Below are 18,179 nucleotides of genomic sequence, written 5' to 3'. Positions count from 1 at the left end.
GGATGGGGAGAGTCGCTGCACAGCTATTTTCAGGTCTCTCCAGAGATGTTCGATCGGGTTCATGTCCAGGCTCTGGCTGGGCCACTCAAGGACATTCAGAGACTTGTCCCGTAGCCACTCATGCGTTGTCTTGGCTGTGTACTTATGGTCGTTGTCCCGTTGGAAGATTAACCTTTGCCTCAGGTCCTGAGCGCTCTGGAGCAGGTTTTCATCAAGGATCTCTGTTCTTTACTCCGTTCATCTTTCCCTCGATCCTGACTAGTCTCCCAGTCGCTGCCGCTGAAAAACATCCTGACAGCATGATGCTGCCACCAACCATGCTTCAATGTAGGGATGGTGCCAGGTTTCCTCCAGACGAGATGCTTGGCATTCAGTCCAAAGTCTTCAATCTTGGTAACATCAGACCAGAGACTCTTGTTTTTCATGGTCTGAGTCCTTTAGGTGCTTTTTTCCAAACTCCAAGCGGGCTGTCGTGCATTTTACTGAGGAGTGGCTTCCATCTGGCCACTCTACCATAAAGGCCTGATAAAGGCCATCGGGTTCTTGGTCACCTCCCAGACCAAGCCCCTTCTCCTCCGATTCCTCAGCTTGGCCGGGCGGCCAGCTCTAGGAAGAATCTTGCTGGTTCCAAACTTCTTCCTTTTAAGAATGATGGAGGCCACTGTGTTCTTGGGGACCTTCCATATTGCAGACATTTTTGGTACCCTTCCCCAGATCTGTGCCTCGACACAATCCTGTCTCGGAGCTCTACGGACAATTCCTTCGACCTCATGTCTTGGTTTTTGCTCTGACATGCACTGTCAACTGTGGGATCTTATATAGACAGGTGTGTGGCGTTCCAAATCATTTTCAATCAATTGAATTGACCACAGGTGGACACCAATCAAGTTGTAGAAACATCTCAAGGATGATCAATGGAAACAGGATGCACCTGAGCAAAATTTCGAGACTCATAGCAAAGGATCTGAATACTTATGTAAGTAAGGTATTTCAGTTTTTTATTTTATTTTATAAACTAGCAAAAAATGTTAGAACCTGTTTTGCTTTGTCATTATGGGGTATTGTGTGCAGATTGATGAGGAATAAAAATATTTTGTATCAATTGTACAATAAGGCTGTAATGTTGTCTGTGTTGTCTACATCTATTTAAATGTGTATATGTTGTCTGTTGTCTATGTAAATGAGCTAGTAGTTATTGAGATAGATGTTTGTGTGCATGCAAGCATATTAGCAGGGCTGAAAGTGTGTACATACATGCACACTGCACACATCTCCTAAAGACATTGCAGACAGGAGCCATGTCATCTTCAAGCTGCTCTTCACACTTAAACACCATATCAGTGCGGCTGTGGTGTGATCTGAACTGGGCCCCAGCAGAGCTCAAAAACACCTCCCTAAGATAGATCCTACCCCTACAAACACACCACACCCACACACACACACACTCCTCACACTCTTCTCCTCTCACGCAGCACCCAAGAGGCTGCAGGAGATGCAGAGTGCTGGGAGAGGCAGAGCGAGAGGATCACAGGAAGAGATGGAGAGAGAGAGAGAGTGCTGTAGCCCAGCGCACGTGCAGCCTGCACATGTTTACTAGAGAAGAGCGGAGACCCCGTTATGTAACACATATCTAGGGGGAGGGGGGAGGATAAGAGGAAGAGTTAGATGGAAGAGGGAGAGTGAGATGGATAGAAGGGGATTGAGGGAGAAATAGATGGGAAAGAGAGGGATTTATGGAAAAGAGGGGCAAGGAGGCAGAAATATATATGGCAAAGAGAGGGAGAAGGAGAGAGAAATACATAAGCATTCACTCCCCTTGACTTTCCACATTTTGTTGAGTTACAGCCTGAATTTTAGATGGATTAAATTGAGATTTTGTGTCACTGGCCTACACACAATATCCCAGTGGAATGATGTTTTTCTACATTTTTACAAATGAATTTAAATAAAATTAAAAATAAAATGAATAATAAAAGTATTCAACCCCTTTGTTATGGCGTGCCTATATAAGTTCATGAGTAGGAATTTGCTTAACCAGTCACATAATAAGTTCAATGGGCTCTGTGTGATATTATAGTGTTTAACATGATTTTTGAATGACTACCTAATTTCTGTATTCTAAACATACAATTATTTGTATGGTCCCTAAGTCAAGCAGTGACTTTCAAACACAGATTCAACCAGAAATACCAGGGAGGTTTTCCAATGCCTCTCAAAGAAGGGCCCCTATTGGTAGATGGGTAAAAAAAAAAAAAAAAAAAAAGTACATCGACTATCCCTTTGAGCATGAGGAAGTTATCAATTACACTTTGGATGGTGTATCAATACAGTCACTAGAAAGATACGGGCGTCTTTCCTAACTCAGTTGCCGGAGAGGAGGGAAACCGCTCAGAGATTTTTCCATGAGGCCAATGGTGACTTTAAAACATTTACAGAGTGGCTGTGATAGGGGAAATCTGAAGATGGATCAACAACATTGTAGTTACTCCACAATACTAACCTATGTTGTGACTGTACTTTCATTAATCTGATGACTGTTATTTATCTAATCAACTAACTCTTTAAAAGTCAATCGATTAAATACATATTAAACTAATAATAATAAACAAACTATTATTATGGCACCACGAGAGCATTGTTTTAAAGAGTTACCATCTCCCGATTAAACTCTAAAGGTCTTTATCTATTACATCCATAAACAGTCAACTCATTAACCATAACCTCATATCATCCTTCTGAACAGTCGTAACCTCCTGCATCTGCATAAACCCCAGCCTTACTTATGATTCAGTACTACACAAATGGATTACATTATTTATTTACTAGTGAACTAAATGATAACACAGTGCTAAATGACTTAAATGTAATGTAAATGTAAATGTATAAACATACACATTTAATACATTAAAACGGGTTCCTAGAGGACTGACACAATATGGCGTTTTGTTACAAAGGAGATGAAGAGGGCGAGAGATAGAGAGAGGGACAGAGACATAATACTTTGGTACATTTAGAAACTACTCTCACAGTAATTATATACTTTTCACACGAACCACTGCCAGTTTGGAGTAAGAAATCATGAATGTATTTGTCGGAACCAAGCCTTCTTTGAAAGGTGTTTGGTTGGGGCTTTCTGTGGCACGCTTGTAATGCTCTGACTGTCCCCTGTCTCTTCTACTTTTGTACTCCTCTGCCGTCGCCCGGCATCCGGCGACCCGCCGTGTAGTCCTGAACAGAACAACAGAGCTCACTCTGCTTCCACTCGCTCTGGAAGATGATTCTTTGAAGATAGGCTAGCCAGCCGTATCGATGGTTCTCAGTGGGGCGATAAGAGTAGTAGAATACATACGATGGCTTGAAGAGTAGTAGAATGATCCCAGCTAATCAGCCATACCAGTGATTGTCCGAGATGTGACGTTATCGTCTCTACCTCGTGTTGAGATTTCAGAGTTCTATCCACTTTGGACGTGAGCTGCAGCTCAATGCCTCTCTGGCCTGGTATGTTAATTCTTAACCCACTGTTTTATACAGTTCATTCAAAAATGCTCTCTGACCTCACTCAAGGGGCGGTGACTACTCACTTGTACAAAGTTATAGAAACAATTTCCTCTTGTAGTTTCTAAGATCACTTCCCTCTCTTAACAAAAACACTATTTCGTAAACAATGTAGAGGATACAGACTTCGTACATGTAGTGTCTATACTTTTCAAGTTACAGTATTTCCTTTATAACATTTTTAATGACATCACAAAATAACAACCAAAATGACATTATTATTATTTAGATCGCCTCTGACCATTCTCCACGTTCCATGTTAGAAATATTGTTCCAGCATTCGCTTTAGAACGTGTTACAGTTTCGGCGGGAAAACGTCTGCGAAACAAATTCCATTAAATTTCTGTGTGAATTTGGAGAGGGAGATAGCTGAAAGTTCTAATTCTTGATTTACAACAGGGTTTGAACTGTCATACACCCCCCCCCCATCTGTGGGTGCAGAGGGTCTGGTTGAAGCCATCCATTGCCAAGCTGATCTGACCTATTTGAATCCTCACAGGACAGTCATGACACCTAAATGACAGAGTGAAAAGAATGAAGCCTGCACAAAATAAAAATAATTAAAAACATGCATTCTGTTTGCAATAAGGCACTAAAGTCAAATTACAAAAAATGTGTCAAAAAAATTCACTTTATATCCTGAATAGAAAGTGTTATGTTTGGGGCAAATCCAACCCAACACATCACTTAGTACCACTCTTCATATTTCCAAGGTGGCTGCATTATGTTATGGGTAGGCTTGTCATCTACAAGTTTTTTTTTTTAAGAAACTGAATACGGCTAAGTTCAGACAAAATCCCAGAGGAAAACTTGGTTCAGTCTGCTTTCCACCAGACACATGGGAGACAAATTCACCTTTCAGCAGGACAATAACCAAAAACACAAGGCCAAATATACACAACATTGAATGTTCCTGACTGGCCTAGTTACGGTTTTGACTTAAATTGGCTTGACAATCTATGGCAAGACTTGAAAATGTCTGTCTAGCTATGATCAACAACCAACTTGACAGAGTTTGAGGAATTTAAAAAAGAATCATGTGCAAATATTGTACAATACAGCTCTTAGCGACTTACCCAGAAAGACTCAGCTGTAATCGCTGCCTAAGGTGATACTAAAATGTGTTGACTCAGGGGTGTAAATACTTATTTCATTTTCAATACATTTGCTAAAATGTCTAAAAACATGTTTTCACTTTTCCATTATGGGGTATAGTATGTAGATGGGAGAGAGAGAAAAAATATTTAAACCTTCTTGAATTCAGGCTGTAACACAACAGCATGCGGAATAAGTCAAGAGGTATGAATACTTTCTGAAGGCACTGTATATGGGAAAGAGAGAGAATGAGACACACACACACACACACTGCTACCTACCTTTCAAATACAAAGCAAAGAGCCTCCACTCACCGGCTGGTTAGATCTCAGTCAGTGAGAGCTGAGAGCCTGGAGCAATGCCATTGGAGGTAATGATAGCCCTGTCACACACACACACACACACACACACACACACACACAGATACATTAGACACCACAAACACGCAGAGATTAGACACCATACACCTGCTTCTAATCCACTGCCAGGGAACACAGAGAACTGCCAGTCTTTGACACGAGAAACATGGCTCAGCATCTATATCAGGGGTGCTGGGAAAGCATGGGAACCAAGTACCTTAAGGAAAATCATTTTGACACGTGAAAAAAAAAATTTTTTTCAAAGTGAATTCTATAGGACTATTCTATTTTGCATTGGGGAGTTCCCAAAAGTGTCATTTTTCCAATTCCACTCCCGCCGAGAGTCATCGTCATCAACATATTTTTTTGTACTAGCTACTGAATTCTATCAGAGCTGGTGTTACTAGTGAACAGCGTTGGCTTTGATGTAGGTAAACACTGATTTTCCTGCCAGAATGGTGAGAAAAGGACAACCATTGGCTGTGTGCGTTTCTCTAATGTTTACCCACACCTGATTTGGTATTATCAGTAGCATTTTGAATGGGGGACTCAAATCCTGGTAGCACACTATCTATTGTACACCATTTCTAGCACAGTTGACAGTAGCATGGGTGCCGAGAAACATTGTGTACGCTGGCCCAGGTTGCGTTGGTTGTGCCGGGTCTTAATTAAAAGCTGTTTAATAATGGAGGACGATGCAGCTCACTCGTCCCCACGGAGTGCCAGTGTTTTTCTATTAGCGGCCTCGGCGCTGCCTGGGTACTGGCAAGGGGCCTATAGCACTGCCTGTTTACAGCACGGAAGAAATGGAGGCACAAGTGCGCACAGAACACATTGCGTCAGCGGCAGTGGTCCCTTAGCAGTTGAGGATTACATCAGTCAGGCTGACACACACACACACACACACACACACACACATGCATGATACTTACAAACCATTTTCTTTCTTTCGCTCTCCCATCCCTCTTTCACTCTCACACACACAAACCACTCGCATGTCCCGCACACCCGCACATACATGCCACTTAATTTCTTACACGTCATACATTGGCATTTAAATGTCTCTGTCTGATCAGGCAGGCTGATTCAGCGCCCGTCTCAAAGTAAGCCATTCCAGATAATGTTCCCAAATTGATTGAATCAAATACATTAGAATGACTTTAATAATGACTCATCGATTTCCCTCCCCTTCCTATTTATAGCCCAGGGGAGAACGACTGCCCCCTCTCATTCAAGCCACATAAGTTCAAGGCCGACCGCAGTACTGCAGGCATTGTTAGCAGAAAACAGGATCCCCCATTCTAGTGAATGGAATATCAATTCCCCCAAATATATATACAGTACCAGACAAAAGTTTACACACCTACTCATTCCAGGGTTTTTCTTTATGTTTTACTATTTTCTACATTGTAGAATAATAGGGAAGACATCAAAACTATGAAATAACACATATGGAATCATGTAGTAACCAAAGAAAGTGTAAAACAAATCAATATATATTTTATATTTGAGATTCTTCAAAGTAGCAGGGTACGAGGTAATTGAGGTAGAGAAGTGTTTACTGTGTAGGAAGAGATAAAGTGACTAAGCAACGGGATAGATAATCAAAATGGTCATCTTTGTGGTCAATCTTCGTAACCAATAATTGCTTCTTTTACACCAGTTGTATGTCCTTGAACCAATTATTAAAAAATTGCACACAGAAGAAGTTATAAGGATAATTGAGTTGCTATTCAGCCTGCAGTACCCCGGGTGGCCTTCAACTTGAGTTACTCAATAAGAGGGGACAGCACTGAGCTAGCCTGCAACATCACTTCCTGGAGTAGCTCAAACTGCGCATGCTATGTCTCCATGAGACGCCATCTTAACCAACTTCATTTTGCTTCTATGCACAATTGAGTCTTCACATAGGAATGAATGGTGCTACGTGATCGATGGCTTTGTCCATTCATATATAGCCATTGCTATACCCCCCCCTCTCCCTCTCCTTTTGACTCTCATCTCCCTCCCTCCTTCCTATACCTCCCTCTCCCTCCTTTTTCTCTTCCTTTCTCTTTCTCTGTAGTTGTGTGTGGCTGGGTGTCTGTTGGTGTAGTGTCTTTGTACTACCAGGGAGCCAGAGGGCACGCTGCTGCAACGGCCACTCTCTCCCTTTCCCTCTAATGAGAGTGTGCCATAGAGATGGCCACGTGAGGCTGGGTTACACACGCGCCCCCGCGCGCGCACACACACACACACACACACATACACACCCTCCACACATACTGTACATCAAGTAAAATGTTATTAGTCACATACTTCGTAAAACAACAAGTGTAGACTAACAGTGAAACACTTACTTATATACAGTGCCCTGGGAAAGTATTCAGACCCCTTGACTTTTTCCACATTCTGTTACTTTACAGCCTTATTCTAAAATGGATTTAATAAAAACATTTCCTCAGCACACTATCCCATAATGACAAAGCAAAAACAGGTTTTTGGACATTTTTTGCACATTTATTACAAGTAAAAATAGAAATTCCTTATTTACATAAGTATTCAGACCCTTTGCTATGAGACTCGAAATTGAGCTCAGGAGCATCCTGTTTCCATTGATCATCCAACTTGATTGGAGTCCACCTGTGGTAAATTCAATTCATTGGACATGATTTGGAAAGGCACACACCTGTCTATATAAGGTCCCACAGTTGACAGTGCATGTCGGAGCAAAACCTTTCTAAAAAACTTTTTTTGCTTTGTCATTATGGGGTATTGTGTGTAAATCGATGAGGAAATCAATTTTAGAATAAGGCTGTAACATAACAAAATGTGGAAAAAGTCAAGGGGTCTGAATACTTTCCGAATGCACTGTAATTAGAAATAGTGACATGCGGAATGAATAAATGCACTCACACACACTTGCACATACACACAAACACACACACACACACACACACACACACACACACACACACACACACACACACACACACACACACACATATATATACACACAGTGCCATCTCTGTCTCAGTGGGAATTCTGTACTGGACCACTGGGCTAGAGTACAGCCCGTCTCTGTTTGTCTTGGGCCGGCCTTCTCTTCCTTTGCTCTCTGTCTGCTACTCCCTCATTATAGAAGCCAGCGGGTTGCAGAACTGTAGGACAAACAAACAGTTTGGGATTAACTCTCTCTCATCTCTTTCACCAGACCAGTGCTTTTCAAACCTCTTCTTGGGAACCCTTAAGACATTTCACCATTTTGTTGTAGCCCTTAACTAGCTCACCCGATTCACCTATTCAAGCGCTTGATGATTAGTTGACAAGTTGAATCAGGTGTGCGAGCTGTGGAATTGCTCAAACACATGGAACTGCTGAGGGTGCCTGAGGAGAGGTTTGAAAACCCTTGGACTAGACAAGAGGACCACAGTACTGCGGCTTGTATCCTAGCTAGGTTGTGCAGAGCCGTGGTCGAGTGGGTAACACTACCGGCCCAATCTGCATATGCCTGCCCACTGGAGACTGGGGTTCCATCCCTGTCTCCTCTTATGTCTCCCTTCTCACTATATCCCCTACTACCGGTATATACAGTATACCTGTCTATTAAACGAGGAAAAAAAGACTAGGTTGAGTGAAACTCTATTCTTATTTTTATATAAATATCCGAGGTAGCTTTTCTCCCTATGTGGTCTCGTGGTCTTGCGTGACCATAATCGAATGCCTCGTTTTCGCTCTGAAAGTTCGACAACCTGGAAATCGAGGTCCGCCGTGTGCTACCAACAAGAAGAAAATAATATGAAATGTGCAAATGCTTGCTATTCCGGTTTTAACCGGTTCAACTTAAGGCCCCTCTGTTGTGTGTCGTTCATTTGTGGTGGAACTCCAACTGAAAGTATACGCAGAAAACGGTACACAGCAGTTTACTGGAAGAGAGTTGTTAATTGCAGGAATTACAGGAGGGACAGTAAGTCTATGAAGGGCAGTGTGAGTGAATGACCTCTCAGTACTCAGGGCTATAGAGCCTCAGTGGATAGGCAGTCGAACAGCTCTAGGGCTGTGTGTGTGTGTGTGCCAGTAATTGTCTCCTGTGAGAACAACATGTAGGCCACCCAAAAGTTCCTGAGGACAACAAATGCTGCATTCACCGCTACGGACAAACTGACGCCGCTTACTCACCCACACTCAGGCTGTGGCCTACACACACACACGCTCGCAGGCACACACGCACGTACACGCACACAGACAAGACAGATAGGCACACACAGACTGACACACAAAAACACACACTTTCTCACACCTCTCACAAACACAGGAAAGCAAACACAGAAAAGAGGAGAGTAAATCATTCATACTGAACACAGTTCGATGTGGTGGGAACTAACCTCATTATGCAATGCAGTTTACATCTTGTATAACCCACATAAGAACTGGAGTCTATCTCTCAGACCATCTGACATCAATTCCTTACCTGAGGGTCTGTGTCCAATAACTTAGTTTGTGCACTCCTCCTGTTGACTGTGTCTGAGAACTCTGATCGCACACACACACACACACACACACACAGTGTCTGGGAACTCTGATCGCACACACAAACACACACAGTGCCTGGGAACTCTAAAGCTGACTATCTATTCATCCTCTGTTGTTTAGTATTGTTCTGCTTCCATTTTCTCCTGGTCTCTGTTTGCACTAGATTAGAATATTAACAATGGTGTGTGTGTGTGTGTGTATTAGAGAGAGAGAGAGAGAGAGAGAACTTCTCTGTTCGGAAAGTATTCAGACCTCTTGACTCTTCCCACATTTTGTTACGTTACAGCCTTATTCTAAAATTGATGAAATTATTTTTTTCCTCATCAATCTACACACAATACCCCATAATGACAAAGTGAAAACAGTTATTTTTACATTTTTGCACATTTATTAAAAATTAAAAACAGAAATACCTTATTTACATAAATATTCAGACCCTTTGCTATGAGACTCGAAATTGAGCTCAGGAGCATTCTGATTCCATTGGTCATCCTTGAGATGTTTCTACAACTTGATTGGATTCCACCTGTGGTCAATTCAATTGATTGGACATGATTTGGAAAGGCACACACCTGTCTATACAAGGTCCCACAGTTGACAGTGCATGTCAGATCAGAAACCAAGACATGAGGTTGAAGGTATTGTCCGTAGAGCTTCGAGACAGGATTGTGTCGAGGCACAGATCTGGGTAAGGGTACCAAAACAAGTCTGCAGCATTGAAGGTCCCCAAGAACACTGTGGCCTCCATCATTCTTAAATTGAAGAAGTTTGGAAACCACAAGACTCTTCCGAGAGCTGTCCGCCCGCCCAAACTGAGCAATCCGGAGAGGAGGGCCTTGGTCTGGGAAGTGACCAAGAACCCAATGGTCTCTCTGACAGAGCTCCTGAGTGCCTTTGTGGAGATGGGAGAATCTTCCAGAAGGACAACCAATCACTCTGGTAGAGTGGCTAGATGGAAGCAACTCCTCAGTAAAAAGCCCATGACAGCCTGCTTGGAGTTTGCCAAAAGCTGCCTAAAGGACTCAGACCATGTTGAAACCAAGATCCCAGGGCTCTGTTCTAGGCCCTCTCCTATTCTCGCTATACACCAAGTCACTTGGCTCTGTCATAACCTCACATGGTCTCTCCTATCATTGCTATGCAGACGACACACAATTAATCTTCTCCTTTCCCCCTTCTGATGACCAGGTGGCGAATCGCATCTCTGCATGTCTGGCAGACATATCAGTGTGGATGACGGATCACCACCTCAAGCTGAACCTCGGCAAGACGGAGCTGCTCTTCCTCCCGGGGAAGGACTGCCCGTTCCATGATCTCGCCATCACGGTTGACAACTCCATTGTGTCCTCCTCCCAGAGCGCTAAGAACCTTGGCGTGATCCTGGACAACACCCTGTCGTTCTCAACTAACATCAAGGCGGTGGCCCGTTCTTGTAGGTTCATGCTCTACAACATCCGCAGAGTACGACCCTGCCTCACACAGGAAGCAGCGCAGGTCCTAATCCAGGCACTTGTCATCTCCCGTCTGGATTACTGCAACTCGCTGTTGGCTGGGCTCCCTGCCTGTGCCATTAAACCCCTACAACTCATCCAGAACGCCGCAGCCCGTCTGGTGTTCAACCTTCCCAAGTTCTCTCACGTCACCCCGCTCCTCTGCTCTCTCCACTGGCTTCCAGTTGAAGCTCGCATCCGCTACAAGACCATGGTGCTTGCCTACGGAGCTGTGAGGGGAACGGCACCTCATTACCTCCAGGCTCTGATCAGGCCCTACACCCAAACAAGGGCACTGCGTTCATCCACCTCTGGCCTGCTCGCCTCCCTACCACTGAGGAAGTACAGTTCCCGCGCAGCCCAGTCAAAACTGTTCGCTGCTCTGGCCCCCCAATGGTGGAACAAACTCCCTCACGACGCCAGGACAGCGGAGTCAATCACCACCTTCCGGAGACACCTGAAACCCCACCTCTTTCAGGAATACCTAGGATAGGATAAAGTAATCCTTCTCACCCCCTTAAAAGATTTAGATGCACTATTGTAAAGTGGCTGTTCCACTGGATCTCTTAAGGTGAACGCACCAATTTGTAAGTCGCTCTGGATAAGAGCGTCTGCTAAATGACTTAAATGTAAATGTAAATGTAAGATTGAACTCTTTGAGCTGAATGCCAAGTACCATGTCTGGAGGAAACCTGTCACCATCCCTATGGTGAAGCATGGTGGTGGCAGCATGATGCTGTGGGGATGTTTTTCAGTGGTAGGCACTGATAGACTAGTCAGGATCAAGGGAAAGATTAACGGAGCAAAGTACAGAGAGATCCTTGATGAAAACCTGCTCCAGAGTGCTCGGGACCTCAGACTGGGGCTAAGGTTCATCTTCCAACAGGACAACGACCCTAAACACACAGCCAAGACAATGCAGGAGTGTCTTCAGGACAAGTCTCCGAATGTCCTTGAGTGGCCCAACCAGAGCCCGGACTTTAACCCGATCTAACATCTCTAGCGAGACCTGAAAATAGCTGTGCAGCAACGCTCCCCATCCAACCCGACAGAGCTTGAGAGGATCTGCAGAGAAGAATGGGAGAAACTCCCCAAATACAGGTGTGCCAAGCTTGTAGTGTCATACCCAATAAGAGTTGAGCCTGTAATCTCTGCCAAAGGTGCTTCAACGAAGTACTGAGTAAAGGGTCTGAATACTTATGTATATGTGATATTGCGGTCTTTTACTTTGACCACTTTTGCTAACATTTCTAAAAACCTGTTCTTGCTTTGTCATTATGGGGTATTGTGTGTTGATTGATGAGGGGGAAAAAAAACAATTTATTCCATTTTAGAATAAGACTAACATAAAATGTGGAAAATGTCAAGGGTTGTGAATACATTGAATGCACTGTAAATAGTGTGTCTCATAAATGGAGTACATTACAGGGGACTGTGGTGAAAGGAAGCCGTTTAATCCTTCTTTCAGTTTAGATCAGCCTTCTCTTTTCCCTGAAGGCAGGGAGTGGGGGGAGGTCTGGTCTGGCAATGTTGGCACGGCCCTAGTGGTGTCATCGTACCTACCTAGCCTCGTGATCCACGGTTGGCATTTCTTGAAAGGAAGGCATCTCCTCGAGCAACAAACAAACGGTGGTTGGCCTCAGAAATCCAGGGACTATAGAGAGGCTTTTAGTCACACTTTATAATAATAGCGTTCACAAATAAGCCATTTAAAAGCTCATGAACGTTTAAATGCTTATGAATTGTAATGGTTATAAAAAAAAGTATATATGCCTTTACGTGTATATTAATGTTTCTAAATAATACAATACTTAAAGGCTGAGCTTCCTGATTTAGCCTCCGTTTCAATTCTCCTCATTAGGAAATGCGCCTGAGAATGAGATTTGGGTCTTGGAGGTGTGCTTTGATGTGGGGATCTTTTGTGTGTGTGTTCGAACGTGGGAAGCGTTTGAACTTTCACTCTGCCAAAACAGTACACAGTTACAGTCACTCACCCTTCTAGGTAAACTGAAGCAGTCTAACCAAGTCTTGTGTCTGGAAGTAGCCTAGACTAGCTAGCAAGCTAGCCAACTAATTTAGCCAATTAGCTTCAGCTGGCCGGTGTGTGACTGTGGCAAAGTTGTTTTTTACTTTGAAAGCCTATCTGTGGGGCTAGTTAGGGACAGTCATTAAATTACACAATGTCATGGGACAATATGGGTTATTCTCACATTATCTCAAATTATTTATTTCATATGACAGTACACCTACTTTAATATAAATATGGTATCAAAGCAAGTATTGTTGTTATGCCACACAGTACAATACTGTAAAATGGACTGTATTATACTGTAAAAATGTAAATGCTACCGTAATCTGAATGAGTGGTTGGATGAATTAATTAAATTCATTGAGGGGAGGGGTTTGAATTTCACCGTTTTTAACTGTAATTACAAGGGATTGGTGCAAGCAGGTTAGTAGATAGGTAAACTGCTTATACATTATAGCATATTAATTCATATTTGGTGAGGCCTTAACATAGGCTTCCAAACTGGCAGCTACTACAGGGCAAAACAGACCCAAAGGACATGGCAAAATGCTCAACCATTTAAGGTTGAAGACTTGCTGCCACTCCAATCTGCATACATTTTAAGTTGATGGGGCACTATAACCACATAGGGGTTAAATTGGTACAGCATTTTCACTCACGGGTGCAACAAATATAGTGTCTTCCAAGGTAGGGCTGGGAATTGCCAGGGACCTCACGATACGATATTATCACAATACTTATGTATTGCTATTCTCACGATTCTATATGTATTGTGATTCGATGTTCCAAACATATTGCCCACTATGTATCTGCTGCAGAGGGACAAGAGAAAACTATTTTTGATCGGTCATGGTAATTAAAGTGCCGAAAACATATTGACTCACCGTTTAAAAAATACCTGCGTTTTGAAACAGGGACGGCCAACTAGAGCAAAAATGATATTGTGACGTTGTAAAAAAGAATGTTGCGATATATCCTCAAAAATAATATCCCGATCGACGTAACTGTGTCGATTTTTTCCCCCATCACTATTACAAGGCACACTTGTAAATATGTTAATGAGACAGAAACAAAAATCAGCCAGGTCACCAGTGACGCAAGTCAGTACTCGACAACCATCCCATGTCTGAGGACGGTGTATTTTTCTGTTGAGAATACACCAAATTACAGTATAAATGACAGTTTTCTGTTGCATTGGAACATCAACATGGACACCCCCAAAAACTGTAAAAAAAAAAATATCCACATTGGATCGGAGCGCTATTTTTAGGGCACTTTTAGAGTCCATATGTAATTCAAACGCTGGCAGTTATCAAATCGGTTATATAGGGCTTGAACCGAGACCTTGCACGTGACTATGACTTACTGATGTGATTTGATTGGATAATTCATATAAATTAAGCTGTTCCAATTGAAGAATGACACAGATTTTAAAACCATTTGGGATCCAATTCAAAAGGATTATTTACACAGTATTATTCTTATATAGAATCATGTGACCCTGCCTGCACCTTGCTGGTACCAGAGTCAAATCTCTCCGAATATATTTTTTTATATTCTGCATTCTTATTTGTGACTCAGATACAGTGTTCTTGGTTTCAGTCAGAGGTAGACTCAGCCTGTCACCATGACTATGTTGTCAATCAGCTACTGTTGTGGTCTGACCCCCCCCCCTCCATTAGTCAGCCCCTGCTGTCCTCTCTGTCCCTTGGCTCCTGTCCTCGTTTCTTTCTCTCCGCTCTCCTCTGATAATAATATCATAATACTGTATATGAGATTTAGCAGACGCTTTTAGCCAAAAGTCACTTACAACAGTGACTCACTTACAACATACATTGTCGCATTGGTGGTAGAGGGGGCCTCACCTCACCTCACCTCCTGGCTGACAGAGAGACAGATGGAGAGAATGACCCCCTGACTGGGTGCATGTGGCCTGACACCAGCTGACTGACAGGTATCCGATGGCACGTGACAGACAGGATTGTCCCACCATGGGGTTAAACACTGTCACTGCTCTTTAGAAGACGCTATTTTGGGGAGCGCTTCAGTTGTTGCGGTGGTGAGGGGGAGTGACAGAATCAGACCACAACACTAGCCATATAGGGAAAGGAAAGCTGGACACACAGAGATCTAGGTATTGTATACTGCTGCTGTTTCCTAGGTGGTTCCCTGTCACATTAGATTGTCACTACCATGCTCTAGTCTAGCCACTGAACCACAATAGAACACCTGGAGAGAGTGATAATGACACAGTGGGCTATCAATGAAAACCAGTCACAACCGGTCTGAAGGCTTCATTGTCCCTCATTGACCACTGTCCAAAATCTATAGAGCTGAAATTATAATAAAAAATTTTTACAACCAAATCTCTACTTTCGATTTAAATGGCGTGTTATAGAAGGGTCCACCTTTTTGTGTGATTTCACGTTTTTGATAAACTTACCCCAAACAGCAAATTACTTCCTCGTCCTCATTGTGTAGTATTGGGGCCCCGAAAGCACAAACAGTACAATATACCAGGCTTGAGCTGTGAATGGGAAGTAGCCTCTCCAAGCCATAATCGGCCCTTGGGGATATTAGAGGGTGTCTACTTTGGGCTTTAGTGGTCTGAGTTTAGTATCAATCACTTTAAGTGTGTGTGCATGTGCGTGTGTCTGTCTGTGTGTGTGTATTTGTGAGTGTGTGTGTCGGGTCAGGACTTGGCCAATAGAGACATCTGCTAAACTGTTTGTCTTTTACTTGACTTTCACAATCTGACTTTACATAAACAGACTTTTCATATTACCTAAGCATTTACATTCACACCGATCACCTGTTTGAGGTGTGTGTGTGTTTGCCTGTGTGTGTGTGTCCATTTGCATGTCCCTGTCTTTGATTAATGGTTGTAATGACTGTTTAGGTGGTGTGTGTGTGTGTGTGTGTGTGTGTGTGTGTGTGTGTGTGTGTGTGTGTGTGTGTGTGTGTGTGTGTGTGCGTGCGTGCGTGCGTGCGTGCGTGCGTGCGTGCGTGCGTGCGTGCGTGTGAGAGAGAAAGAGGTCATTTTGTCCTTCATTAGCAGTTCAACAGTACATGCGATCAGTCTTCCTCTGCTTAAAGACTATATGGAGGATACATTTGAGGAACAAATGCATCATCACCATCACAGTTTTTGCTCTGTACTGAAAGTGCTCTTATCTTGTAGACTTGGGGGGATTGTACGGACAGTGGACTAGTTAACAAAATACCAGAAACAAAAAATGTTCTGTTAACTATCCGGACTGAGCTGAACATGGCACAACAGTCAGATGATTCTTCCTTTTTTTCTCCTCGACATATTTAGAAACTTGTGTCGCCACTCTTAAACTTCTCGGTGTTTCTCTCTCCTCCACAGGCTGCAACTGATTGATGACCTGACCTATGAAGATGTCAAGAAATGCTACAGGGGCTCGGTGAGTCTTTTTTTCCTTTTTTTACCGTGTCCAGAGTCCCACTGTCTGTGGACATTTACACGGTATTGTCAGCATAAGGAAGTAATGGAGGGCTCCGTTCATGTGTAAAAAAATAAAATGTCCTACCCACTACAATATTACGTATAGTCCAAGGGGAGACACAGTAAGGTCGTGTGTAGTTGTACTTGAACTATCACACAGAAATACAGCCTTTACCCGATTTGTAAGCAAGACATGGTATTTTGTCATAACAAAGGAATGAGTTTATGGCAAGTTATTTAGCATGGTAACAGTCAGCTCAGCAGTCCACAGAACATTGTATGTGCATAGCATGAGTGTCAGCGAATGCATTTGAAATCTTATGAAGTGTTTGTTATTTTGCACGATTTTAGCACAGTAACAGTACGCTCACAAGTCCACAGAGTATTGTATGCATACAGTATGAGTTTCAGGGATTTACATTTCAAACTATTTCAAATGTGTACTATTGTCCAAGGTTTTCTAGTGCAAGCTTCACATACAGGGTTAAGAAAAGTATGTGAGGTTTAAATGAAGCTCCGAACGGATCAGACCATATGCCCTCCGATTTAAATAAACCTGTCTCCAGTCTGATACGCACACAGACCCACGCACAACCGCAATCGAACTGATTCAAACAATCACTCCCTTTCAGAATGGCTGACAAATGATCCCTTGGAAATAACCCACAGACGTTTCCAGCAAAGGAGTTTCCGTCTTTTATCTATTTCTGTGACATGGTGAGGTTGGACCCGGGTGCAGAGAAGAGACCAGATGAGGAATCAGGGGTTACGTAGGAACATAATATTTGACTGAGAAACGGTAACAGAAGGATCACAGTAACGCTGGGGAAAACCCAGCAAACACTAAGTCTCGAAAACTCACTCAGGCTACAAACGCACACGGCAAACATAACTCGAGCGTCAGCAAAGGACAATAGAAAACACGCCTCTTTTAACAGGGAAATCCGAATGAGTAAATAGGACACACCTGAGCATTGTTAATGTCTCTAGGGCGGTCTCTGCCGCCCTCTGGTGACAGGTGGAACCATGACAATTCTAAGTTATAACCCAGGTTGAGGCAAAGAGGGGAAGGGATTGTCTGTGGCACCACTACAGAGGAACAGAGAAGGGAAGGGAACACTGTTAGATGTTACGCAGGATAAACAATTGGGTCAGAACACATTGTGACATAGGAAGTGTGTCTGAGTTATAAAACAACACAGTGTAATAGAGAGGGTGTGGGACTAGTGTATAGTGATTGACCAGCACCAGGGGAACAGGTGTGTGTGTTTTTTGTGCGCTTGCGTGTGCACGTGTGTGGAGAAGAGTGCATTTCTTATGCGTGTGTGTGTGTTTATATTTTATTTGATTTAACTAGGCAAGTCAGTTAAGAACAAATTCTTACTTTCAATGACGGCCTAAGAACAGTGGGTTAACTGCCTGTTCAGGGGCAGAACGACAGATTTGTACCTTGTCAGCTCGGGGATTCGAACTTGCAACGCTCTAACCGCTAGGCTACCCTGCCGGGTACCATGCCAAAGCTCCAGCCCCCATAGGGAAAGGACAGGGCAGGATCACGTGGCTGAGAGGAACTTCATTGATTGGAAGGGGTTTTATGCACTTCCAAAATAATAACAGGAGCTGAATCATAATCTGTTACTAAAGATTACTAAAGATTAGGTGATATAGTC

At 43.2% G+C, this 18,179-nt stretch overlaps 1 protein-coding gene across 1 annotated transcript in view; it reads left to right on the top strand.

Moving 5' to 3' along the window:
• Positions 1-18,179, top strand: part of LOC115134543 (GRAM domain-containing protein 2A) — a 58,525-nt gene that overhangs the window by 18,444 nt on the left and 21,902 nt on the right. Inside the window, exon 3 of the mRNA XM_029668638.2 lies at positions 16,411-16,468. Coding sequence (XP_029524498.1) covers positions 16,411-16,468 — 58 coding nt within the window. The remainder of the gene's footprint in view (positions 1-16,410; positions 16,469-18,179) is intronic.

This window comes from Oncorhynchus nerka, linkage group LG9a (genome assembly GCF_034236695.1).
Source record: "Oncorhynchus nerka isolate Pitt River linkage group LG9a, Oner_Uvic_2.0, whole genome shotgun sequence".
NCBI lineage: Eukaryota > Metazoa > Chordata > Actinopteri > Salmoniformes > Salmonidae > Oncorhynchus > Oncorhynchus nerka.
Note: the sequence above shows the minus strand (reverse complement) of the source record. Positions and strands in the feature narration are given on the sequence as shown.